Source organism: Bombina bombina, chromosome 2 (genome assembly GCF_027579735.1).
Source record: "Bombina bombina isolate aBomBom1 chromosome 2, aBomBom1.pri, whole genome shotgun sequence".
Taxonomy (NCBI): Eukaryota; Metazoa; Chordata; class Amphibia; order Anura; family Bombinatoridae; genus Bombina; species Bombina bombina.
Window position 1 is genome coordinate 910,326,609 of NC_069500.1, and position 27,902 is coordinate 910,354,510.

General features: G+C 40.3%; 1 protein-coding gene across 2 annotated transcripts in view; it reads right to left on the reverse strand.

Annotated features, from left to right (window-relative positions):
• Positions 1 to 636: 636 nt before the first annotated feature.
• Positions 637 to 27,902, reverse strand: part of PKD2 (polycystin 2, transient receptor potential cation channel) — a 152,183-nt gene continuing 124,917 nt past the window's right edge. The window contains exons 13-15 of one of the 2 annotated variants that reach the window (XM_053703304.1): positions 17,339 to 17,499; positions 6,651 to 6,798; positions 637 to 1,200 (exon numbers count right to left, since the gene is read on the reverse strand). In XM_053703304.1, the coding sequence (XP_053559279.1) occupies positions 964 to 1,200; positions 6,651 to 6,798; positions 17,339 to 17,499 (546 nt within the window). In that variant the 3' untranslated portion in view covers positions 637 to 963. Of the gene's footprint in view, positions 1,201 to 6,650; positions 6,799 to 17,338; positions 17,503 to 27,902 lie in introns of both variants that reach the window. The other variant, XM_053703303.1, reaches the window with a different exon arrangement.

Sequence of the window (27,902 nt, forward strand, 5' to 3'; positions counted from 1 at the left end):
AGGTGTAGACTGTCCCTTTAAAGGACCAGTAAATACAGTAGATTTGCATAATCAACAAATTCATGATAAAAAGACAATGCAATAGCACTAAGTCTGATCTTCAAATGAGTAGTAGATTTTTTTTCTGACAAATTTCAAACATGTCTATTTCCACTCCCCTGTATCATGTGACAGCCATCAGCCAATAACAAATGCATATACGTAATACTATGAATTCTTGACTCAAGCTGATGACTCAAAAAGTGTAAATATAAAAAGGCACATTTTGTTAATGGAAGTAAATTTGAAAGTCGTTTAAAATTGCATCTCTGTCTGAATCATGAGTTTAATTTTGACTTGAGTGTCCCTTTAAAGGAATTGAAAATCAACTTCTCTCTCTAGCCCCCACTGAGAGGATGATTACAGCTGCTGTCTCTTGTTTACAAAACTTTTCAACAGAGAATACTGCAGTATTCATATTGTAAGTATAGGTGGTGGGTTCAACAGGTAACAGTTATTTCATATGACAAAATAAAGTTAAAGGATCTATTTGTAACCAATTGATATACTCCAGCAGGCAAAGGGAATCATTGGGAACACATTAAAGGGGAGGAGATGTTAAATTGCATATGTGCATTTGTCACTACAGATGAAAAGTAAAGTTAATTTTTTTTTGTTTAATCAGTTTGAGGTGATTAAAAAACATAGTTACCAAGAAACAATGGTGTAATAATACAATACACTAATCAATAAGAGCATTTAATTAATGTATTAACATGTCCCTTTAAGATAATATCTAAAAAAAAATACTGAAAATAATGAACAAGGTAAATGAACATCCCATTCATCCTCTAAATATATTCTGCCTCTTCCTTTTATGACGGTGACCCTTACACCTAACCAGCTGGTTTTTGGTGGCTGCAGATACAAGACTCTTGTTCAATGCAATTTACGTGGGTGGTAGGCCACTCCCCTTAGTGAACATCACACCTGGCTGTTCCCAACACTGCCTGTGATTACACCTTCAACACCTTCTGTTGACTGTGATGAAGGAGGACGTGAGGTCCTTGAGCGCTGTTGACCTGTTGTCGCTACTGGAGTGCCCACGCGGTGACTCATTTGGGAAGCGGTATCATCCGATTCCCAGCGCTCCAACTCTTCTCTCACCAGCCGCTCCATTTGTTCTCTATGAATCTCATTGTCACGCCCCAGCCTTTCATCCTAGAGGGCAAACAGGTAAATGAATCTGTGCTCAATTTAATTTTTTTCACAGATATGAAGTTGAAAAATTATAACAATTTATAATACAGATACATGTGTAAAGATCACATAGTTACAGTTATTAATATCTAAAGTGTACAATAAATGTATTATAGTGAAAATACATGATCTAACCAGTTTAGGCCCAATTTCATCTTCACTTATAATCAGGACATTATTTACTTATTTATATTTAAGACTTACATTTTATTGAGGTTATTATGGATGTACATTATAGACAGAACATGTCATCATAAAACAAATAGATAAAAAGAATATTCGCTACCTAATGGACAGCTTGGTGCCTGTGAGCAATATAACACTACAAATGTTATTGGGGTGGGGGCAGGTGAGCGATACGGACCTGCAATAAAGACATGAGGACCTGGCTAGGCCTCTGTCTGAGAGAATTTTGTGAACTGAAGATCAGAACACAGGCAGATGGTGTCAGCCCCACCAAATATGCAATCAAGAGATTATTTAGAACTACAGGGCCACATACAGTTCATATCATTACTGCTCATAGGTCAAAATTTTTAGGGGTGATTTGAATACCAGCCATTTGCTGATGTCATAAAGAAAAAAAAACACAAACCAACAGTATCATCACAGAAGGTGGAGACTAGAAATATAGAGCAGCAGTTTAATAGCAGCAAAAGGTGAGGGAGGGCAGCAAAATAATTGAAAATGTTAAGGAACAAGAAATTTAACAACACTAGGAGGTACACTACTGTACAAAAGTTTTAGGCAGGTGTAAAAAATGCTGTGAAGTAAGAATGCTTATCAATTAACAAAACGCAAAGTGAGTGAACACTTGTACATACAGGGAGTGCAGAATTATTAGGCAAGTTGTATTTTTGAGGATTAATTTTAATATTGAACAACAACAACCATGTTCTCAATGAACCCAAAAAACTCATTAATATCAAAGCTGAATAGTTTTGGAAGTAGTTTTTAGTTTGTTTTTAGTTATAGCTATTTTAGGGGGATATCTGTGTGTGCAGGTGACTATTACTGTGCATAATTATTAGGTGGAGTCAGGTGGAGTTAGGTGGAGTCAGCAGAGTTGCTATGGTAATAGTAGCAAGAGCTAATTAAAAGGGTGTGTAATGGGTGTAACCGACATCCCAATTAGTTTTTTTGGGTTTAAATAGGAGACCTCAGTCATATTTCAGTAGAACTTGCCTGAGGAAACAGAGTGGTGAGCTCTGAGAAACGCGTAGCGTGTTTTACTGATTGTTTTTATGTTCATTTATTTATATTTATAAAACTCATTTTTGATATACTTCTGGAGTCTCCTATCTTTTATTTGCTACATTGATCCACTGCTTGCCAGAGTGTTATGTGCGCTGGGCCACCATAATATACCCAGCTTGCCTCATTAGCACTATAGTGTGCTCCATAATATGTGAGTATCTCTCTAAAGGGATCATTTGGGGCTTACAACTGTATCAACTGATTTGCACTAGGAGTCGCCCTCTGTATATTTTTCCAGTATCATCACAGAAGGTGGAGACTAGAAATATAGAGCAGCAGTTTAATAGCAGCAAAAGGTGAGGGAGGGCAGCAAAATAATTGAAAATGTTAAGGAACAAGAAATTTAACAACACTAGGAGGTACACTACTGTACAAAAGTTTTAGGCAGGTGTAAAAAATGCTGTGAAGTAAGAATGCTTATCAATTAACAAAACGCAAAGTGAGTGAACACTTGTACATACAGGGAGTGCAGAATTATTAGGCAAGTTGTATTTTTGAGGATTAATTTTAATATTGAACAACAACAACCATGTTCTCAATGAACCCAAAAAACTCATTAATATCAAAGCTGAATAGTTTTGGAAGTAGTTTTTAGTTTGTTTTTAGTTATAGCTATTTTAGGGGGATATCTGTGTGTGCAGGTGACTATTACTGTGCATAATTATTAGGCAACTTAGCAAAAAGAAAATATATACCCATTTCAATTATTTATTTTTACCAGTGAAACCAATATAACATCTCAACATTCACAAATATACATTTCTGACATTCAAAAACAAAACAAAAACAAATCAGTGACCAATATAGCCACCTTTCTTTGCAAGGACACTCAAAAGCCTGCCATCCATGGATTCTGTTAGTGTTTTGATCTGTTCACCATCAACATTGCGTGCAGCAGCAACCACAGCCTTCCAGACACTGTTCAGAGAGGTGTACTGTTTTCCCTCCTTGTAAATCTCACATTTGATGATGGACCACAGGTTCTCAATTGGGTTCAGATCAGGTGAACAAGGAGGCCATGTCATTAGATTTTCTTCTTTTATACCCTTTCTTGCCAGCCACGCTGTGGAGTACTTGGACGCGTGTGATGGAGCATTGTCCTGCATGAAAATCATGTTTTTCTTGAAGGATGCAGACTTCTTCCTGTACCACTGCTTGAAGAAGGTGTCTTCCAGAAACTGGCAGTAGGACTGGGAGTTGAGCTTGACTCCATCCTCAACCCGAAAAGGCCCCACAAGCTCATCTTTGATGATACCAGCCCAAACCAGTACTCCACCTCCACCTTGCTGGCGTCTGAGTCGGACTGGAGCTCTCTGCCCTTTAAAATCCAGCCACGGGCCCATCCATCTGGCCCATCAAGACTCACTCTCATTTCATCAGTCCATAAAACCTTAGAAAAATCAGTCTTGAGATATTTCTTGGCCCAGTCTTGACGTTTCAGCTTGTGTGTCTTGTTCAGTGGTGGTCGTCTTTCAGCCTTTCTTACCTTGGCCATGTCTCTGAGTATTGCACACCTTGTGCTTTTGGGCACTCCAGTGATGTTGCAGCTCTGAAATATGGCCAAACTGGTGGCAAGTGGCATCTTGGCAGCTGCACGCTTGACTTTTCTCAGTTCATGGGCGGTTATTTTGCGCCTTGGTTTTTCCACACGCTTCTTGCGACCCTGTTGACTATTTTGAATGAAACGCTTGATTGTTCGATGATCACGCTTCAGAAGCTTTGCAATTTTAAGAGTGCTGCATCCCTCTGCAAGATATCTCACTATTTTTGACTTTTCTGAGCCTGTCAAGTCCTTCTTTTGACCCATTTTGCCAAAGGAAAGGAAGTTGCCTAATAATTATGCACACCTGATATAGGGTGTTGATGTCATTAGACCACACCCCTTCTCATTACAGAGATGCACATCACCTAATATGCTTAATTGGTAGTAGGCTTTCGAGCCTATACAGCTTGGAGTAAGACAACATGCATAAAGAGGATGATGTGGTCAAAATACTAATTTGCCTAATAATTCTGCACTCCCTGTAGTTTAAGGTACTTGGCAGGTAGGTTGTTCCATACATCTTGGAGAACTCATTACAGTTTTGTGGATTTATGCAGCCTCAGTTGCTTCTGTCTTTTCATGTAATCCCAGACTGAACTAGATGCTGAGCTCAGGGCTCTGTGGGGGCCAGGACTCCTTGTTCTTCTTTACACTGAAGATAATTCTTTATGACTTTGGATGTATGTCTGTGGTCATTGTCTCGCAGAGAATAAATCTGGGGCCACTCAGATGCCTCCCTGATGGTACTGCATGGTGGATAAGTACCTTCCAGTACTTCGCAGCATTGAAGAGAAGATTGATTCTGACCAAATCCCCAACTCAATTTGCATATATGAGGTCCCAAACTTGCAAGTAACCTCCCCCATGCTTCACTGGTGCCACTCTCCAGACCTTCAGAAAACAAACTGCCTTCTGCTAGAGATACATATTTAAAATTTTGCCTCATCTGTCCCAGAGCACCAGCTGCCATTCTTTCTGTACTCCAGTTCCTGTGTTTTTGTGCATAAATAAGTCACTTTGCCTTGTTTCCCTGTCAGAGGTATCACTTTTTAGCTGCAAGTCTTCCATGAAGACCACTTTGGACCAGACTTCTCCAGACAGTAGATGGGTGTACCAGGGTCCCACTGGTTTCTTCCAATTCTGAGATGATGGCACTGCTCAATATCTAATTGCAAAGGAAAGTAAATGTGGCGTGTCTTTTATCTGCCGCACTGTTTCCTTGGCTGACTACTGCATCTACGGTCCTCAACACTGCCTGTTTCTTTACGCTTCTTCAGAAGAGCTTGAACAGCACATCTGGAAACCCCTGTCTGCCTTGACAATAGACATTGCTGATGCAGTATTACTACCTTGTGTGTTGTTGCTGTGCTCAGTCTTGCCATGGCGTGTGACTTTGGAGATTAAACTGTCTTCAGAAACCTCACCTTGTTAGCAGAGTTTGGCTGTTCCTCACCCAGTTTTATTCTTTCGACACATCTGTTTCTGATCATTAGCATTAGTATAATTGTTAAATCATGCACCTGACTATGCCTACAAAATCCCTAAATCCCTGAGCAGAATTGATGCTGTTTTGAAGGCAAAGGGTGGTCACACTTAATATTGATTTTATTTTTCTTTGCTTCTTTGCATTTCGTTAATGGATACAAAATTAACTATCATAATTTCTATTTTGATAGCATTCTTCCTTTACAGCATTGTTTCACGCCTGCCTATAACTTTTGCTCAGTATTGTACACTAGGAGGTATGCAAGAGACTAGGAAAAATCAAACCGACTTCCATTTTTCTTCAACAAATACTTGTCAGTTCTTCTTGTTCTTTGTATTATCTGCTGTTTGTAGATTTGTATCCCTCTTTTTTCCTCTATACTCTGAATGGCATATAATTACTATCATATTTATGCATTGACAAAAGATATGTGTCTTATAAATGCATAATGTATAACGAAAGGACCATTAAAAACAATTTAACTGCATAAATCAACAAATTAATACTCAGCCAATGCAAGATTACTCTGAATTTTAAATGAATAGTAGGCAATTTTTAAAATCCCCTTCCATTACCTTGCCCCCCTGTGTCATGTGAATCATAGACTCATATACACTATTAACTCTTACACATTCTCAGTAGGAGCTGGTGGCTCAGAATGTGTGCATATAAAAGGCACAATTTGAAAATGGAAGTAAAATGGAAAGCTTTTTAAAATGACATGATGTATCTGAATCATGAAAGTTTAATTTTGATTTTAGTGCCCATTTATAGTTTAACTGCTGATTTGTATCATGGATTCATATGAAAAATAATTAATTACAATTGCAACCAAAGACACCAAGCAGTATGGTAGTAGCTCAAAAGCGCAGTGCCAGGAATCTTGTGTTTAGTGCCATACTAGGGCAAAAAGTAAACAAGTCCCGCCCACAGCTTTGCATTTCACAGGCTATTAAAATTCAACAACCCCTTATTAAACAAACATTTTTTTTAAATCAAAAGACTGACTTGTTTGCTTGATCTCAAATCTTATGTAATGCAATGAGTGATGATGAATCTTTAGAATCTGGCCTGTTGTAAACTATAACAATACGATATAAACTGAAAAAGGTGCACAAGCCAAACCTCAGTCACACCATCCAGGAGCCTTCCCAAGACCTCTCGCCTCTTGATTTTGGCTCTTTCCATTGCTTCCAGTTTGACAATCACTGCATCTATTTTGGACACTATACTTCCAATAGAATGCTCCATGCGATCCACTCGCCTCACCAGACTATGGGAGAAACACTGTTAGTTCTTTTAAAATAGACTAAAAGACACTATAATGTACTAATATTTTCCTTTACAAAATAAACTCTGACATTCACTGAAAACAACTTTTATTTTAAAGATGGGATCAGAAACTTTGCAGCAAGTAATATGGGGAGTGAAGGATTTAAAATATGAGAGGTTAGCCAAATTGGGTCTGAGGCACTTGAGTAGTGATATGATTACTGTATGAAAATATATTAAACGCCCACATACAGAGTTGGAGGAAATGCTGTTTATTCCAAGACAAATATTTGTGACAAGAGGTTACAATTTAAGGTTAGAGGAAAGGAGATGTAATCTCCAGCAACATGAACATTTTTTCACGGTAAGAGCAATCAAATTGTGGAACATCTTGCCTAAGGAGGTAGTGATTGCCAATAACTTAGATTAATTTAAAAAAGACAGATATATTTCTGGCTAAAAAACAAATTTAGGGATATGATTGTTTGTAATTAAAGGGATACTGAACCCAAAGTTTTTTTTTGTATGATTCAGATAGATTGTGCGATTTTAAGAGCAACTTTCTAATCTACTCTTGTAATCATTTTTTCTTAGTATCTGTATTTGAAAAAGCAGGAATGTAAGCTTACAAGCCGGCTAAGTTTTGGTTCAGAACCCTGGATAGCAATTGCTGATTGGTGGCTACATTTAGCCACAAATCAGCAAGCTGTACCCAGGTTCTGAACCAAAGATGGGCCGGCTCGTAAGCTAACGTTCCCGGTTTTTCAAATAAAGATACCAAGAGAATAAAGAAAATTTGATAACATGAGTAAATTAGAAAGTTGCTTAAAATTGCATGCTGTATCTGAATCACGAAAGAAAAAAATTGGGTACAGCATCCCTTAAAATGGGTCAGTTTTCAAATTGTTTAATGTAAGTTCAATTGGAGCTTCTTTATTGTAAATCAGGTAGGATCTGTATAAGTTGAACTTCTGGACTTTTTCAACCTCATCTGCTATGTTAATATGTAACTACATAAGTATGGCCACACCTTCTATGAGCAAACATCTGCATAGATGCTCATTTTATAAGCAAGATCAGAATTATGCATCTGTTAATTTAAACATGAATAAAGTACATATTGTATTTTTACTCTAGTGCTTAAGCTGTGCAGAAGGGCAACTTGGTAAAGAAAACTATTTTTGGCTGTATACATTGCTTCCATTTCTATTATTCTTGTCAATATATGCTGGAGCTTAGAGAAATAACAATAAGAAATACAGAGGTACCTACATCATAAAGGCAATGTTTGGCCAAAGCTTTCAATCATACCATATACTTTTAATAATAAGGTTTAAAATAAATAAATGAAAGCAAAATAAAGAAAAACAAATATATTAAAAAAAAAAAAAACATTGTCAAGTATTACAGCATAGCTCCCTCTACTTTTCAAATTCTGTAACTCCACCATAGATATGCAACATTAATAATCACAAACAAACAAATAAAACACAGACACATCTACGATGAACTATATAGCTTAAAATTCTTATTTTATTCTTTAGATAACAACATACATAGCTGACTGACTGATCTCCGGTCTACAGCTCCTCACTTTCAACCTGGGTGAGCGTACACCAACAGAGAATAAGAGTCACCAGTATTCTTAGCAAACATTATTTATGCAATGCGTTTGCCAGTGACAACGATCACTCAGCTGGGGACTGAGAAGGTCAGCCTGCCTGTTTGCACCACATTTTGGTTGCCATCATTAGTGATGTCGCGAACTGAAAATTTTCCGTTCGCAAACGGCGGACTCAAACTTCCGCAACTGTTCGCCAACGGGCGAACCGCCATGGACTTCAATAGGCAGGCAAATTTTAAAACCCACAGGGACTCTTTCTGGCCACAATAGTGATGGAAAAGTTGTTTCAAGGGGACTAACACCTGGACTGTGGCATGCCGGAGGGGGATCCATGGCAAAACTCCCATGGAAAATTACATAGTTGATGCAGAGTATGGTTTTAATCCATAAAGGGCATAAATCACCTAACATTCCTAAATTGTTTGGAATAATGTGCTTTAAAACATCAGGTATGATGTTGTATCGATCAGGTAGTGTAAGGCTTACGCCCGCTTCACAGTGACAGACCAAACTCCCCGTTTAACACACCACAAACAACCGCAAACAGTCCATTTGCACAACCACGAGATAGATAGATTTGATAGATACATAGATTAGATAGATAGATCAATAGATGCAATATACATTTGATAGATACGATAGATATATAATTTCCCAGACAGAGAATTACAAGACGTGCGGTCTGGGACCCATGGTAAGGTTCCCAGAGGCAGTTGCGGCGCCAGGGGACGTGTATATGGCATGGATTTTAGGAACCGGGAGATGGAAAAAGATGCTTGGTCGGTCCTCCTACTTCACATTTGGGGCACTGTGCGTGCAATCTACTGTGCCACCAGATATGAGTGGTGTGTTAAGTAGTACTATTCTGATCAGTTTAATACCTGTTACTCCCCCTATCGGGGGAGGTGTATATGGCATGGATTTTAGGAACCGGGAGATGGAAAATTATGCTTGGTCGGTCCTCCTACTTCAAATTTGGGGCACTGCGCGTGCAATCGTGGCCGGACTTTTAGCCGACGGACATTTGTCCGACAGACATTTGGCAGAAACACAAGTGGCTGTCACAAAACAGTCCGGCCACGAGATAGATAGATTTATAGATTAGATAGATCAATAGATGCAATATACATTTGATAGATACGATAGATAGTTAGATAGATTTGATAGATATATAATTTCCCAGACAGAGAATTACAAGACGTGCGGACTGGGACCCATGGTAAGGTTCCCAGAGGCAGTTGCGGCGCCAGGGGACGTGTATATGGCATGGATTTTAGGAACCGGGAGATGGAAAAAGATGCTTGGTCGGTCCTCCTACTTCAAATTTGGGGCACTGCGCGTGCAATCTACTGTGCCACCAGATATGAGTGGTGTGTTAAGCAGTACTATTCTGATCAGTTTAATACCTGTTACTCCCCCTATCGGGGGAGGTGTATATGGAATGGATTTTAGGAACCGGGAGATGGAAAAAGATGCTTGGTCGGTCCTCCTACTTCAAATTTGGGGCACTGCGCGTGCAATCTACTGTGCCACCAGATATGAGTGGTGTGTTAAGCAGTACTATTCTGATCAGTTTAATACCTGTTACTCCCCCTATCGGGGGAGGTGTATATGGCATGGATTTTAAAAACCGGGAGATGGAAAAAGATGCTTGGTCGGTCCTCCTACTTCAAAATTGGGGCACTGCGCGTGCAATCGTGGCCAGACTTTTAGCCGACGGACATTTGGCCGAAACACAAGTGGCTATCACAAAACAGTCCGGCCACGAGATAGATAGATTTGATAGATAGATACATAGATTAGATAGATCAATAGATGCAATATACATTTGATAGATACGATAGATAGATTTGATAGATAAATAGATAGATTTGATAGATAGATAATTTCCCAGACAGAGAATTACAAGACGTGCGGTCTGACACCCATGGTAAGGTTACTTCCTTTTGCACAATCGAGTACAGGTTGGGGATTGCCTTTTGTGCAAAGAAATTTTGGCCGGGTACCTTCCACTGCGGTGTCCCCTATCAGGGGATGTGTATGGAAAAAGATGCTTGGTCGTTCCTCCTACTTCAAATTTGGGGCACTGCGCGTGCAATCTAATGTGCCACCAGATAGGAGTGGTGTGTTAAGTAGTACTATTCCTATCAGTTTAATCCTGTTAAAGGACCAGTCAACACATTAGATTTCCATAATCAACAAATGCAAGATAACAAGACAATGCAATGGCACTTAGTCTGAACTTTAAATGAGTAGTAGATTTTTTAATAACAAATTTCAAAGTTATGTATATTTCCACTCCCCTTGTACCATGTGATAGCAATCAGCCAATCACAAATGCATATACATATAGTCTGAATTCTTGCACATGCTCAGTAGGATCTGCTGACTCAAAAATTACAAATATAAAAGACTGTGCACATTTTTTTAATGGAAGTAAATTGGAAAGTTGTTTAAAATTACATGCTGTATCTGAATCATGAAAATTTAATTTAACCCGAGTGTCTTTTTTTTGTTTTTGTTTTTGAAGCCACAGTGCAGCACCAGAGGCCAGAAAAATTTGGCATGTACACATGCCTGAAAAATTAGGTATTGTTGCAGCCGCTGCTGTAGCAGCGGCCAGAAAAATTGATGTTTGTTTCCCAGGCAGAAAGTGCCCTAAAACATTGCGGCTTGAACCCTAGTTGGTGGCGGATAAGTCACGCAAGTCATCCGGCATTTGAAGATAAAATACAGCAGCGTGTGGACCATTTTTAGCCCAAAGCAGCTCATCTCATCAGGCCTTTTTTATTTGAATGTATCGCCCAATGTCAGTCTCTTCGGGATCCATCCCTCATTCATCTTAATAAAGGTGAGGTAATCTAGACTTTTTTGACCTAGGCGACTTCTCTTCTCAGTGACAATACCTCCTGCTGCACTGAAGGTCCTTTCTGACAGGACACTTGAAGCGGGGCAGGCCAGAAGTTCTATTGCAAATTGGGATAGCTCAGGCCACAGGTCAAGCCTGCACACCCAGTAGTCAAGGGGTTCATCGCTCCTCAGAGTGTCGAGATCTGCAGTTAAGGCGAGGTAGTCTGCTACCTGTCGGTCGAGTCGTTCTCTGAGGGTGGACCCCGAAGGGCTGTGGCGATGCATAGGAGTTCAAAAGCTCTGCATGTCCTCCATCAACAACACGTCTGTAAAGCGTCCTGTCCTTGCCGGCGTGGTCGTAGTCGGAGGATTACTTTCAGTTCTTCCCCTGTTAGATTCACGTTGTGCTGTGACATCACCCTTATATGCTGTGTAAAGCATACTTTTTAATTTATTTTGGAAATGCTGCATCCTTTCCGACTTGTTGTAATTCGGTAACATTTCTGGCACTTTATGCTTATACCGGGGGTCTAGTAGCGTGGACACCCAGTACAGGTCATTCTCCTTCAGCTTTTTTATACGATGGTCCCTCAACAGGCACGACAGCATGAAAGACCCCATTTGCACAAGGTTGGATGCCGAGCTACTCATGTCCCGTTCCTCGTCCTCAGTGATGTCATTGAAGGTATCTTCTTCCCCCCAGCCACGTACAACACCACGGGTACCAGATAGGTGATAACGAGCACCCTGAGATGCCTGTTGTGGTTGGTCTTCCTCCTCCTCCTCAAAGCCACATTCCTCCTCTGACTCCTCTTCCTCACAATCCTCTTCCAGCGTTGCCGCAGGTCCAGCAAGTGATGCTGATAAGGCTGTTTCTGGTGGTGATGGTGACCACAACTCTTCCTCTTCACTCTCATCTACGGCTTGATCCAGCACTCTTCGCAGGGCACGTTCCAGGAAGAAAACAAATGGTATGATGTCGATGATGGTGCCTTCGGTGCGACTGACTAGGTTTGTCACCTCCTCAAAAGGACGCATGAGCCTACAGGCATTGTGCATGAGCACCCAGTAATGTGGCAAAAAAATTCCCAGCTCCGCAGAGGCTGTCCTAGCACCCCGGTCATACAAATACTCGTTAACGGCTTTTTCTTGTTGGAGCAGGCGGTCGAACATTAGGAGTGTTGAATTCCAACGTGTCGGGCTGTGGCAAATCAAGCGCCTCACTGGCATGTTGTTTTTGCCGCTGGATATCGGAAAAGTGCGCCATGGCCGTGTAGGAATGCCTCAAATGGCCACACACCTTCCTGGCCGGCTTCAGGACGTCCTGTAAGCCTGGGTACTTATGCACAAAGTGTTGTACGATCAGATTACACACATGTGCCATGCACGGCACATGTGTCAACTTGCCCAATTTCAATGCTGCCACCAAATTACTTCCGTTGTCAGAAACCACTTTGCCGATCTCCAGTTGGTGTGGAGTCAGCCACTGATCCACCTGTGCGTTCAGGGTGGACAGGAGTGCTGGTCCGGTGTGACTCTCTGCTTTCAGGCAAGTCAACCCCAAGACGGCATGACACTGCCGTATCCGAGATGTGGAATAGTACCTGCGGAGCTGGGGGGGGTGCCGTTGATGTGGAGCAAGACGCAGCAGCAGAAGAGGACTCAGCCGAGGAGGTTATGGAAGAGGATGGAGTAGGAGGAGTAGAGGAGGTGGCAGCAGGCCTGCCTGCAAGTCGTGGCGGTGTCACCGACTCCTCCTCTGCAGAGCCACGCATTCCATGCTTGGCAGCCGTCAGCAGGTTTATCCAATGCGCAGTGTAGGTGATATACCTGCCCTGACCATGCTTTGCAGACCAGCTATCAGTGGTCAAATGGACCCTTGCCCCAACACTGTGTGCCAGACATGCCATTACAGGTGACCCTCAGTTTACAACGGTTCAATTTGCACCATTTCAGAATAACAACCTTTTTTTTCCAGTCATGTGACTGCTATTGAAAAGCATTGAGAAGCAGTGCATTGATTAAAATGGCCAGTAGGTGGAGCTGTCCACTTGTGTTGCAGCAAAGATATGAAAACCAAGCAAGCTGAAATTAATCAGTTTAACCAGACCTGAGCTATCGAGCAGCTTGCAAAGGAACAAGATCTTCCTGTCTATAAATCAGTCCAGATTGGAATGCATAGAAACAACTGTTTGCAGAAAAATGCAAGTGAAGTCTGTGTTGTGTGATTATTTTATTAGGTTTGTAATGCGGTTTAGCAAATGTTTTTATTAATTTAACTTAGTTTCATTATATATTCTGTGTTGTGTGATTATTTTATTAGGTTTATAATGCAGTTTAGCATTTAAAGTCTTCATTTCAAAGCTTTAAAAATAATGTATTAGGTGTTACTTATGCCAATTTTGAGAGGGGCCTGGAACCTAACTCCCTCACTTCCCATTGACTTACATTATAAACTGGGTTTCAATTTACAACGGTTTCGATTTACAACCAGTCCTTCTGGAACCTAACCCCGGCGTAAACTGAGGGCTACCTGTACTTCCTTTCGCACAATCGAGTACAGGTTGGGGATTGCCTTTTGTGAAAAGAAATTTTGGCCGGGTACCTTTCACTGCGGTGTCCCAATAGCTACAAATTTTTTCAATGCCTCAGACTCCACCAGCTCGTATGGTAAAAGCTGGCGGACTAAGAGTTCAGACAAGCCAGCTGTCAGATGCCGGGCAAGGGGGTGACTTTGTGACATTGGCTTCTTACGCTCAAACATGTCCTTGACAGACACCTGACTGTGGGCAGATGAGCAGGAACTGCTCAAGGCGAGACACGGAGTGGCGGATGGTTGAGAGGGGGCAAGGAGGACAGCAGTGGTTGACGTGGCTGAAGATGCTGGACCAGGAGGAGGATGGCGGCTTTGAGTTTGTGTGCTGCTTCTACTCATGTGTTGATCCCATAGGGGTTTGTGATGTGCGATCATGTGCCTTCGCAATGCAGTTGTTCCTAGGTGGGTGTTGCACTTCCCACGACTCAGTTTCTTTTGGCACAGGTTGCAAATGGCATCACTGTTGTCAGAGGCAGACACACAAAAAAAATGCCACACTGCTGAGCTCTGCGATGACGGCATTCTGGTGGTGGCAACAGCATGCGTTGATTGGCGTGCTGTCTGGCTGACCCCGGGTGCCGATGCATGCTGTCTGACTGTGTCACTAGCTCCTTGCGACGACCTCCCCCTGCTTCCAACTCGTCTCCTCCTCCTCCTCTCTGTCTCCCCATCTGAACTTTCCCTCTGTTCTTCTTCTCTTCTAGCGGGCACACACGTGACATCCACAGATGCATCGTCATCATTAACCGCTTCACTTGTATCTGACAAATCAACAAAGGAAGCAGCAGCGGGTACAACATCATCATCATCATCACACCGTACGTCCATGTCTGTAATGCTGCCTGATTGAGACATATCACTGTTATCTACATCCTCTGTCAATGATGGTTGCGCATCACTCATTTCTTCCAACTGATGTGTAAAAAACTCCTCTGACAGATCAAGTGAAGCGGCTGTGGTGCTAGTGTTGGTGGTGGCGGCAGGCGGGCGAGTGGTGGTAACTTGAGAGGTGCCTGAAGATAAGCTGGAGGAGGATGGTGCATCAAGGTTCGGAGCGGAAGCTATAGAAGATTGGGTGTCCTGTGTTAAAAAGTCAACTATGTCCTCCTCAGAACTTTTCGAGTTCATGGGACGTGGCCTCTGAACACTGGGCATTATTCTATGGCCAAAGGGAATCACAGCACCACGACCATGACGGCACCTGCGGGGTGGCCTGCCTCTGCCTGTCTTTTTTTTAAATGTACACTTACACTACTATTAAACAAGAAATGAGTGGTGGCACTGGGCAAGTGTGCACAGTATACGCTGTGAGCCTGACACAAAAAAGCAGACTGATGTTTCACAGTTCAAAAATTTTTTTTTTTTTAAATGTACACTTACACTACTATTAAACAAGATATAAGTGGTGGCACTAGGCAAATGGGCACAGTATACGCTGTGAGCCTGACACAAAAAAGCAGACTGATGTTTGACAGTCCAAAATGTTTTTATTTTTTTAAATGTACACTTACACTACTATTAAACAAGATATGAGTGGTGTCACTGGGCAAGTGGGCACAGTATACGCTGTGAGCCTGGCACACATGCTGGCAGGCAGGCAACTGCAATTAGATTACACAAGCAGACTGAGGTTTCACAGTCAAAAAAGTAGTTTTTTTTAAATTATTTACACTACTGTTACACAAGATATGAGTGGTGGCACTGGGCAAGTGGGCCTGGCACACACGCTAGCAGGCAGGCAACTGCATTTAGATTACACTAGCAGACTGATGTTTCACAGTCAAAAAAGTTTTTTTTTTTTTTTTTAATTATTTACACTACTGTTACACCAGATATGAGTGGTGGCAATGGGCAAGTGGGCCTGGCACACACGCTGGCAGGCAGGCAACTGCAATTAGATTAGACTAGCAGACTGATGTTTCACAGTCAAAAAAGTTGTTTTTTTTTAAATTTACACTACGGTTACACCAGATATGAGTGGTGGCACTGGGCAAGTGGGCCTGGCTGGCACACACGCTAGCAGGCAGGCAGGTAGCTGCAATTAGATTACACTAGAAGACTGATGTTTCACAGTCAAAAAAGTTTTTTTTTTAAAATTATTTACACTACTGTTACACCAGATATGAGTAGTGGCACTGGGCAAGTGGGCCTGGCACACACGCTGGCAGGCAGGCAACTGCAATTAGATTACACTAGCAGACTGATGTTTCACAGTCAAAAAAGTTTTTTTTTTAAATTATTTACACTACTGTTACACCAGATATGAGTAGTGGCACTGAGCAAGTGGGCACAGTATATGCTGTGAGCCTGACACACACGCTGGCTGGCAGGCAGGCAGGCAACTGCAATTAGATTACACAGGAAAAAAAAAAAGGGCTTTTTGGGGTGCTGTCCTTACAGCAGAGATCAGATGAGTCCTTCAGGACTGTAGTGGACACTGAATACACTAGCCTAGCTATCAATTTCCCTATTAAATCAGCAGCAGTTACACTGTCCCTCCTCTCACTAAGAAAGCAGCTTCCGAATGAATCTAAAATGGCTGCTGTCCAGGAGGTGGGAGGGTCTGGGAGGGAGTGTCTGCTGCTGATTGGCTGGAATGTGTCTGCAGACTGTGAGATACAGGGTAAAAGTTTACTCAATGATGACGAATAGGGGGCGGATCGAACATCGCATATGTTCGCCCGCCACGGCGAACGCGAACAAGCTATGTTCACCGGGAACTATTCGCCGGCGAACAATTTGCGACATCACTAGCCATCATATTTTGAGTTTTCACTTATTTCATAATATGCATCTTTATGGTGTTAACAATATTATACTATGTGGCGCCCCTTTATTTCTTGTACATATTTCAATTTTAAAAACATTCATGGATGCTTCAATTTTACCTTTAAATGTCCTGGAAACCTCGGAAATGTCCCAGGATGGAGTCAAAGATCACTATTCAAATATTTAAATGTAAAGAGAGGGTGCCCATGAATCCAAATCGTCCAGCAATTTGTAGGACAATCCCAAATTAGCTGTTCTGTGTCACAGTCCCTTCTTTCTTTGTACTAAACCTAGGACAAATCCAAACCTCGCTCAAGAAAGCCTAAACCCTACTAGTGATTAAAGGGAGTTAAACATGTTATTAAATATTTTAAGATCATTATCATGCACTTATTTGCTGGAATGTATTAAATTTTTTTACGATTATGTCTTTTACCTTTATTTTGTCATTTGAAACTGTCCTGCAGTTGAAACCTCCATCTATACTGAAAAGTGCCATGCTTCAATATTGGTTATTAAACAGATATATATATATAATCAATCAGCAGCAGAAATCAAAATTTCCAGTGGGTGTTTGGAGAGACAGGAGCCAAGTCCATTTGAAATGGTTTTCCTGTTGCATCTTTGAATACAATTTGAATTTATCACACAGGCAAAAATAATCTGTTTATGGTACACAATGGTGAGACAGGAAGCACTTACACCTGGAATTCCTCATACGAGACCCCACTCGAGCTACTTCCTCTCCTGCGGGAGCTGTGCCCACTGTCTTCATCATCATCCTCTTCAGAGTCATCTAAACTACGCGGGAAGCTGCGGCCACTCATCGGACGAGGCAGAGAACTTCGATCCATCTCCAGATCCTCCTTGTAGGAAACAAACATACAGCTACTGATTGCCGATCATGAAAAGATGTTGATTAACTACAATAACCATGGTGATTGCATCAGAATTAATTTAAAAAGGACATAAAAATCTAATTTGAAAGGCATACATAAATGCAAACAAAGTGATGCATATCAAGGAACAACGTTTTTCTTTTTTTTTTAAAGTAATGTCGATGCCAATATGTTTTAAAAAAAATTTTGCCACTGAAATAATTCTACTTAAAGGGACAGAAAAAAACTTGTAATTACAAGACAATTCTAGCCTTAATGTTGAAGTAAAAAGGATGTTAATTTTTAAACCCAATTGGGGATAGATATGTAGCAGAGTTAGCATTGAGAAATCAGCAGGTGCATTTCAAGTACTGAAAATTACAAAAGGGGCAACATAAATAATGAAAATATATTGTGAAGTTGTTTCATTGCACATGAATAAACATTTTTTTTTATAAAAATTGAGAGCTTCCACAGAGAGGACCCAGATGTGTTTTAGAGTGTCATGAGTGAGAGAAAAGAGAGAAAAAAAGGAGAGAGAAAAAAGAGTGAGAGAGAAAAAAGAAAGAGAAAAGAGGGAGAGAGAGAGAGGACAGAGAGAGAAAGCAAACACAGAGAGAGAGAATTTAACAACCTGGAAAACAAATGGATATCACACTTATAAAAAAGGGATTATATAATTAAAAGTAATCCCTGCAAAAAAACTAAAATAAAGAAAATAGTACAAAACAACAGAATCAATACTGCAGCACAACTATAGTTTAAGTTGAAATTTTAAAAGCTTATGACTTTATAAAGTAAATTAACTTTGTGTGTTCAAATTGGTAATCGCCACAAACCTAGAATATTTGCAGTGAATTGGTTCACTAATGTTCTGCTGAAATTTGTTTAAGAGATGGGTCAAGGTACCTTTTATTGTGCAGTACCTCAAACGGCCATTTTTGACTGGGTTTATGAACAGTTTGTGTCAATTAACAGTATTTTAAGTCTGCTTTATTTCTTCAAATGTTTATTGGTATGAAGTTGAATAATTTGTTTTGCTGCTACAATTTTACTGACACTGCAAGATAATCTATTAAGTGGGGTTTCAGACAGCAGGGGTTATTATTATTCAAATTCATTCCAATTCATCAGAAAACACACACACACACACACACACACACACACAGTATCCCACAAAAGTGAGTACACCCCTCACATTTTTATTATATCTTTTCATGTGACAACACTGAAGAAATTACACTTTGCTACAATGTAAAGTAGTGAGTGTACAGCCTGTATCACAGTGTCAATTTGCTGTCCCCTCAAAATAACTCAACACACAGCCATTAATGTCTAAACCGTTGGCAACAAAAGTGAGTACACCCCTAAGTGGAAATGTCTAAATTTAGCCCAATAAGCCATTTTCCCTCCCCGGTGTCATGTGACTCGTTATTGTTACAAAGTCTCATGTGTGAATGGGGAGCAGGTGTGTTAAATTTCACTCTCTCATAATGGTCACTGGAAGTTCAATATGGCACCTCATGGCAAAGAACTCTGAGGATCTGAAAAAAAAATTGTTGATCTACATAAAGATGGCCTAGGCTATAAGAAGATTGCCAAGACCCTGAAACTGAGCTGTAGCACGGTGGGCAAGACCATACAGCGGCTTCACAGGACAGGTTCCACTCAGAACAGGCCTTGCCATGGTCGACCAAAGAAGCTGAGTGCACGTGTTCAGTGTCATATCGAGAGGTTGTCTTTGGGAAAAATACGTATGAGTGCTGCCAGAGTTGCTGCAGAGGTTGAAGGGGTGGGGGGGTCAGCCTGTCAGTGCTCAGACCATACGCCGCACACTGCATCAAACTGGTCTGAATGGCTGTCGCCCCAGAAGTAAGCCTCTTCTAAAGATGATGCACAAGAAAGCCCGCAAACACTTTGCTGAAGACAAGCAGACTAAGGACATGGATTACTGGAAGCATGTCCTGTGGTCCGATGAGACGAAGACAAACTTATTTGGTTCAAATGGTGTCAAGCGTGTGTGGCGGCAACCAGGTGAGGAGTACAAAGACAAGTGTGTCTTGCCTACAGTCAAGCATGGTGGTGGGATTGTCATGGTCTGGGCCTGCATGAGTGCTGCCGGCACTGGGGAGCTACAGTTCATTGAGGGAACCATGAATGCCAACATGTACTGTCCCATACTGAAGCAGAGCATGAACACCTCCCTTCGGAGACTGGGCCGCAGGGCAGTATTCCAACATGATAACAACCCCAAACACACCTCCAAGACGACCACTGCCTTGCTAAAGAAGCTGAGGGTAAAGGTGATGGACTGACTAAGCATGTCTCCAGACCTAAACCCTATTGAGCATCTGTGGGGCATTCTCAAACGGAAGGTGGGGAAGCGCAAGGTCTCTAACATCCACCAGCTCCGTGATGTCGTCATGGAGGAGTGGAAGAGGACTCCAGTGGCAACCTGTAAAGCTCTGGTGAACTCCATGCCCAAGAGGGTTAAGTGCTGGAAAATAATGGTGGCCACACAAATTGACACCTTGGGCCCAATTTGGACATTCCCACTTAGGGGTGTACTCACTTTTGTTGCCAACGGTTTAGACATTAATGGCTGTTTGTTGAGTTATTTTGAGGGGACAGCAAATTTACACTGTTATACAGGCTGCACACTCACTACTTTACATTGTAGCAAAGTGTCATTTCTTCAATGTTGTCACATGAAAACACAAAAATGTGAGGGGTGTACTCACTTTTGTGAGATACTGTGTGTGTGTGTGTGTGTGTGTATATATATATATATATATATATACACACACATACATATATATACATATACATATATATATATATATATATATATATATATATATATATATATATATATATATATATATATCACACTCCAACTCGCCCAAAGTTGTAGTACCAAGGTGCAAAAAAATGCATAAACAGATCCAATAATTGCACTCTCTGGATTTAAGACACAGCAAACTTCAATGCGTGACGTTTCGGGGCATTCATCCCTTCCTCAGACAACCATAAAGTGATCAAAACAGTGTTTAAATAATATAACAGGCTCCTCCTAATTCCTCCACAACCAATCACAAAGGTATCATACTAGATACTATCATCATAAAGCAAAACAAGCATAAGGATATGAAATACATATCTATAAGTGTATAAATTAATTTCATATCTCCCCTATGCACATTGTGTATACAGTGACCAAACATATACAAGCAATGGAGACCAGCATTAAAATAAATATATACATATATACAATCAGACAATCGGATAAAAGTCAAACCACAGTTAGTCATGCCCTGTAGTAATATATATATATATATATATATATATATATATATACACACCTTTCTATTTACATAAGGTAATCAACAGAATAAGTGTGTAGTAAATGTGTACTAGACGCCATTACCAAACTATAGCAGCGTGGACATTTCCACTTAGGGGTGTACTCACTTTTGTTGCCAACGGTTTAGACATTAATGGCTGTGTGTTGAGTTATTTTGAGGGGACAGCAAGTTTACACTGTTATACAGGCTGTACACTCACTACTTTACATTGTAGCAAAGTGTAATTTCTTCAGTGTTGTCACATGAAAAGATATAATAAAATATTTACAAAAATGTGAGGGGTGTACTCACTTTTGTGGGATACTGTGTGTGTGTGTATGTATGTATGTATGTATGTATATATATATACATATACACATATACATACATATATATATATATATATATATATATATATATATACATATACACATATACATACATATATATATTTGTCTTTTAATCCTCTTATAGAAGAAAAAAACGCTGCACTCACCGGTCTTGAAAATGATACATTTAATACATCAGTGCATCATTATCACATGAAAACCCCAAACGTTTTGGTATTCCACTAGCACCTTTCTCAATGGGCAATATCAAAATTTGCAAATGATTCCTAACAACCATAAACACCGGTACCCTATTTATACCCTAACGTGCTATACAATTCCGGGTCAGCCGGCCATGTGTATTGATACCATGTGAGTTCCAATAATACAGACGCATCTCCGTAGAAAAACACACATGGCTAATTAGCATAACCACTCCCACTCGTAGTGAGTAATGGCTGCGTCATCACTGAATCTCTATCACAGTATAACACCGCAGCATAGGGAACCCCGAACACATTTAAAAACATACCCCCTTCATAGTGTGATCGTATAGACTAGATCAATATGCACATGTGTGCCTCCTGTAAGCCGATCAATATGTATTATCGTTCCGGGTCAGTCAATACCGTATGACACCTTTCAGCCAGATCACATCGTAATCCAAATGTATTTCGACAGTGCTCATGGCTAATTAGCATAGCCACTCCCATCCATGACATGTAACAGCCACGTCACACACAATTGACTACAGCAACCACATTGGCTTGACTGAAACCGGAATAATTTAAAGATATCACACCTCTACAGTGTGATCAAATAAGTAAAAAGAGTTTCGAATGAATGACTATATATGTGTTAAATCCACTATTGAATTGTATCTAATAAATACACTAAACACATTTGGAAACAAAGATGGCATCATGCCCATCACAGTATGGTAGAAACTATTAAAGGCGGATAGCACACTTCATCTGTTGTATTAACATAGCCTCTCATATCCAAGCATGTAATGGTCAGACTTCCGATGAGGATCATATTTGTTTAATCAATGTTCAATTAGGATGGGACCTAGATCGTCCAATTATAGCCACATCAGGCTAAAAGAACACCTTATAATCCAACTGGACATTCAAACCTCTTGGGGCTACTGTGTCTAAACGATAAATCCATGAAGCCTCCAACTGTAGGAGTTTCTTATGCTGACTACCTCGACTTAATGTTGGCACGTAATCAATTATCATGGTCCTTAGGCTGGCTGCGGTAAGTACTGCTAGCATAAAATGCCTAGCTACCGGTTGGTCTGATTCCTGTCTGTCAATAGCCATCCTTATCACATGGAGGCGATTAGCCATCCTCTCTCTAAATGTAGTAGAGGTCTTTCCAACATAAACCGGAGAGCACGGACACGTCAAGATATACACCACAAAGCTAGTTGTACAAGTTAGCCTATGGAAGATTTTATATCCTCTCCCCGTCCGGGGATGATGGAATTTGGTGCCCGTCAACATGCTGTTACAAGTAGTGCAAATCACCACACTTAAAACAACCTTTTTTCCTTCTGATGTCCATCCAGATTTCTTTCTGATAACATTTTACTGGATCATTATGCACCAGAATATCCATTAAATTCGGAGCCCTCTTGTAAACAATAGGGGGAGCATCCATTTGAGTAAATGGAAGTGACTTTGTCTTTGTTTCCAAATGTGTTTAGTGTATTTTTTAGATACAATTCAATAGTGGATTTAACACATATACCGTATATTCATTCATTCAAAACTCTTTTTACTTATTGGATCACACTGTAGAGGTGTGATATCTTTAAATTATTCCGGTTTCAATCAAGCCGATGTGGTTGCTGTAGTCAATTGTGTGTGACGTGGCTGTTACATGTCATGGATGGGAGTGGCTATGCTAATTAGCCATGAGCCCTGTCGAAATACATTTGGATTATGATGGGATCTGGCTGACAGTTGTCATACGGTATTGACTGACCCGGAACGATAATACATATTGATCGGCTTACAGGAGGCACACATGTGCATATTGATCTAGTCTATACGATCACACTATGAAGGGGGTATGTTTTTAAATGTGTCCGGGTTTCGCTATGCTGCGGTGTTACGCTGTGATAGAGATTCAGTGATGACGCAGCCATTACTCACTACGAGTGGGAGTGGTTATGCTAATTAGCCATGTGTGTTTTTCTACGGAGATGCGTCTGTATTATTGGAACTCACATGGTGTCAATACACGTGGCCGGCTGACCCGGAATTGTATAGCACGTTAGGGTATAAATAGAGAACCTGGTGTTTATGGTTGTTAGGAATCACTTGCAAATTTTGATATTGCCCATTGAGAAAGGTGCCAGTGGGGTACCGAAACGTTTGGGGTTTTCATGTGATGATGATGCACTGATGTATTAAAGGTATCATTTTCAAGACCGGTGAGTGCAGCGTTTTTTCTTCTACAAGAGGATTAAAAGACAACTACATATTTTGGACGTAGCACCCCAGCAGTTGTTCTTTGATTACAGTGAGTGCACCTGTTTGGACTTATATATATATATATACAGTGGGGCAAAAAAGTATTTAGTCAGCCACCAATTGTGCAAGTTCTCCCACTTAAGAAGATGAGAGAGGCCTGTAATTTTCATCATAGGTATACCTCAACTATTAGAGAAAAAATGTGGAAACAAATCCAGACAATCACATTGTCTGATTTGGAAAGAATTTATTTGCATATTATGGTGGAAAATAAGTATTTGGTCACCTACAAACAAGCAAGATTTCTGGTTCTCACAGACCTGTATCTTCTTTTTTAAGAGGCTCCTCTGTCCTCCACTCATTACCTGTATAAAAGACACCTGTCCACAACCTCAAACAGTCACACTCCAAACTCCACTATGGTGAAGACCAAAGAGCTGTCGAAGGACACCAGAAACAAAATTGTAGACCTGCACCAGTCTGGGAAGACTGAATCTGCAATAGGCAAGCAGCTTGGTGTGAATAAATCAACGGTGGGAGCAATAATTAGAAAATGGAAGACATACAAGACCACTGATAATCTCCCTCGATCTGGGACTCCACGCAAGATATCACCCCGTGGGGTCAAAATGATCACAAGAACGGTGAGCAAACATCCCAGAACCACACGGGGGGACCTAGTGAATTACCTGCAGAGAGCTGGGACCAACGTAACAAAGGCTACCATCAGTAACACACTACGCCACCAGGGACTCAGATCCTGCAGTGCCAGACGTGTCCCCCTGCTTAAGACAGTACATTTCAGGGCTCATCTGAAGTATGCTAGAGAGCATTTGGATGATCCAGAAGCAGATTGGGAGAATGTCATATGGTCAGATGAAACCAAAGTAGAACTGTTTGGTAGAAACACAACTCGTCGTGTTTGGAGGAGAGAGAATGCTGTGTTGCAACCAAAGAACACCATACCTACTGTGAAGCATGGGGGTGGCAACATCATGCTTTGGGGCTGTTTCTCTGCAAAGGGAACAGGATGACTGGTCCGTGTACATGAAAGAATAAATGGGGCCATGTATTGTGAGATTTTGAGTGCAAACCTCCTTCCATCAGCAAGGGCATTGAAGATGAAACGTGGCTGGGTCTTTCAGCATGACAATGATCCCAAACACACCGCCTGGGCAACGAAGGAGTGGCTTCGTAAGAAGCATTTCAAGGTCCTGGAGTGGCCTAGCCAGTCTCCAGATCTCAACCCTATAGAAAACCTTTGGAGGGAGTTTAAAGTCCGTGTTGCCCAGCGACAGCCCCAAAACATCACTGCTCTAGAGATCTGCATGCAGGAATGGGCCAACATACCAGCAACAGTGTGTGACAACCTTGTGAAGACTTACAGAAAACGTTTGACCTCTGTCATTGCCAACAAAGGATATATAACAAAGTCGTGAGATGAACTTTTGATATTGACCAAATACTTATTTTCCACCATAATTTGCAAATATTTTTTTTCCAAATCAGACAATGTGATTGTCTGGATTTGTTTCCACATTTTGTCTCTCATAGTTGAGGTATACCTATGATGAAAATTACAGGCCTCTCTCATCTTCTTAAGTGGGAGAACTTGCACAATTGGTGGCTGACCAAATACTTTTTTGCCTCACTATATATATATATATATATAGTTTTTGTTAATGGATTTAAATGAGAGCAAAAACCAATGTAAAGAATTGATTCCTGTTGGATTGGAATAATGTTGGAGAGGGGTTTAAATGGGAAAAAAATGATTAGCATAGGTGATGTAAGATAATAACAACATTAATAAAAATACTAATAGAACATAACTAATGAGATCACTTATAGAAGTACATGACACAATAACAACAAAAGCATCACACATTATATAACATAAATGACATTACAGTTGATCTGTACTGCTACCTAATTTATGACTAAGTAAAAAATTTCAAAATTCCTTTGGTGTGCCTGCCCTTTCTTTGCATTGCTGACATTATTGTTTATATTATATGAAATGTATACATAATGACAGAGTATATTATTTGAAAATATTTTTCCTATAGCACTTTCAAATAAAATTAGACATAAAGGCATTAAAATAATCTTCTAATTGTTCTTTTGGATCACATTAATAATAAAATCCAGTCCACTAATACTGTAAATTACAGTAGAGAAAGGTAAATTACATTTACTCTTCTCATAATATTTTCCAAAATAATACAATAAAGATGGAAGGAGTCACATTGTTTCTATTGCATTACAGGTTAGCTAGCAATAAAAATAACTAGAAGTTGATAACAATCAGAATGCAGTGTCAGATCAATTGAAGATATCGGAATGCTGAGAAAACAGCTCAGAAGAGGGCACTGAACTGTACATGAACCTAATAAACTCCTTTATTTTTTACAACAGCTTTTATAAATGTGAAACTTTAAAAATGCATAACTTTATTAAGCATATTTATTTAACATTGCATAGTGGTAAAACTGTGAGATCTTCTTTGGGCACAATTTATCTATAAAATACAGAAACGGTGAAATAGCATTACCCTATAAATAGCAATCTCCAGTTTAGTGAGTATTTTATAACTTAAAGTGAATGTAAAATTTCATGAATTAGAGCCCAGTTTTTAAAAATACTATTAATTACAGGGGCACTTTCATTCATGAAACTTTACATTGCAGCGTTTTTAAAAAAATACTTACCTTTTTCTTTATGACAGCAGACCGCGATCCTCCGCCCGCAGCTCCTCTGTAGTTAGCACTTAAATGACGAAACCGGCTTCATCCAATCACGGCGTGGCCTCATGAGATGAATGCTCTGGGGTGCATGCCGTGATTGGTGGATGCCGGTTTCGTCATTGCTGATGTAAGTACAGGCGAGCTACGGGGCGGAGGATCGCCGGTCCGGGTTTGCTAAACAAAAAGGTTAAGTATTTTTTTTTTTTTTAAATGCTACAATGTAAAGTTTCATGAATGAAAGTGCCCCTGTTTTTAATAGTATTTTTAAAAAACGGGCACTCATTCATGAAACTTTGCATTCACTTTAATTTATGTTATCCATTTTATCTTTGCATTGGCAAGTGACACACAGGCTGTCTAGCATTGACAAAAGAACAGCCACAATCTATTTTATTCCTATTTACACAGATGGAAAAAAAGAAAATAAGAGACACTGTTATATCAAACATATGAAACAGCAGCATTTACTCATTTCAAAATACATTTTAAATCTAAAAAAGTAATTAAAAGCTTTTCAAAAAGACATAAAAGTTAAAAAAGAAAGTGGACTAATGTGTTAAAGCATTTTATTATTGCACTGTTGCGTGCATTTAACTATGGGTTTACCTCCTGCAAAGGGATTAAACACATAGTTTGACCTGCTAATTGATGCCAATTTGTTACCTGTATTTTGCCTGAGACTTCATTATAATATACGAGTACACACGCAAGTAAGCCTGAGTCTTGTCTCTTTTTTTCCATCATTATCGCCTGATTACAGCTGCCGGGTGCATGGGACGTTGCTAAATTGATGATTCAGGTAGAGCATGCAATTTTAAGCAACTTTCTTATTTACTCCTATTATCAATTTGATTTCGTTCTCTTGGTATCTTTACCTTCTGGAGTTCTGGTTCTCAATTTGAAAATCCAGAAGGCCTCTCTATCCCGCAGTTTACGTGCACGGTAAGGCAGGCCCTTTTTGGGTGGAACTTTGTCAATAATGGTCCAAGTAAAGGACCCTAGGGACTTATGATGTTTTTCAACAAAGTGTTTCACTAGTGGGGTTGTCATAGTACCCACCCTAAGGGTCCTTTAATTGGACCGTTATTGACAAAGTTCCACCCAAAAAGGGCCTGCCTGACCGTGCACGTAAACTGGGGGAGAGAGAGGCCTTCTGGATTTTCAAATTGAGAACCAGAACTCCAGAAGGCCTCAACTCCGAATTTGATTTGATAAACTTATGGTCAGCCTAGACCCCCTAGTTTAAACTGCTTTATTCCCGGTTATATATATGTGATAGAATGGGATGAGTATCCCTCCAGAACTAAAAATGCAAATGTTCTAACACTTATCTGTCTTGACTGTAGTGGGATTACATTGCTAACCTTTGTTTCTCTTCACTTCTGCACTATACATTCTAAGCTGAGAGTGTAATCATTATGTATTGTATATGTTGGTATTTTGAATAGCACTTGATCTGGCATGTCTGTGTGGGTACTCCTA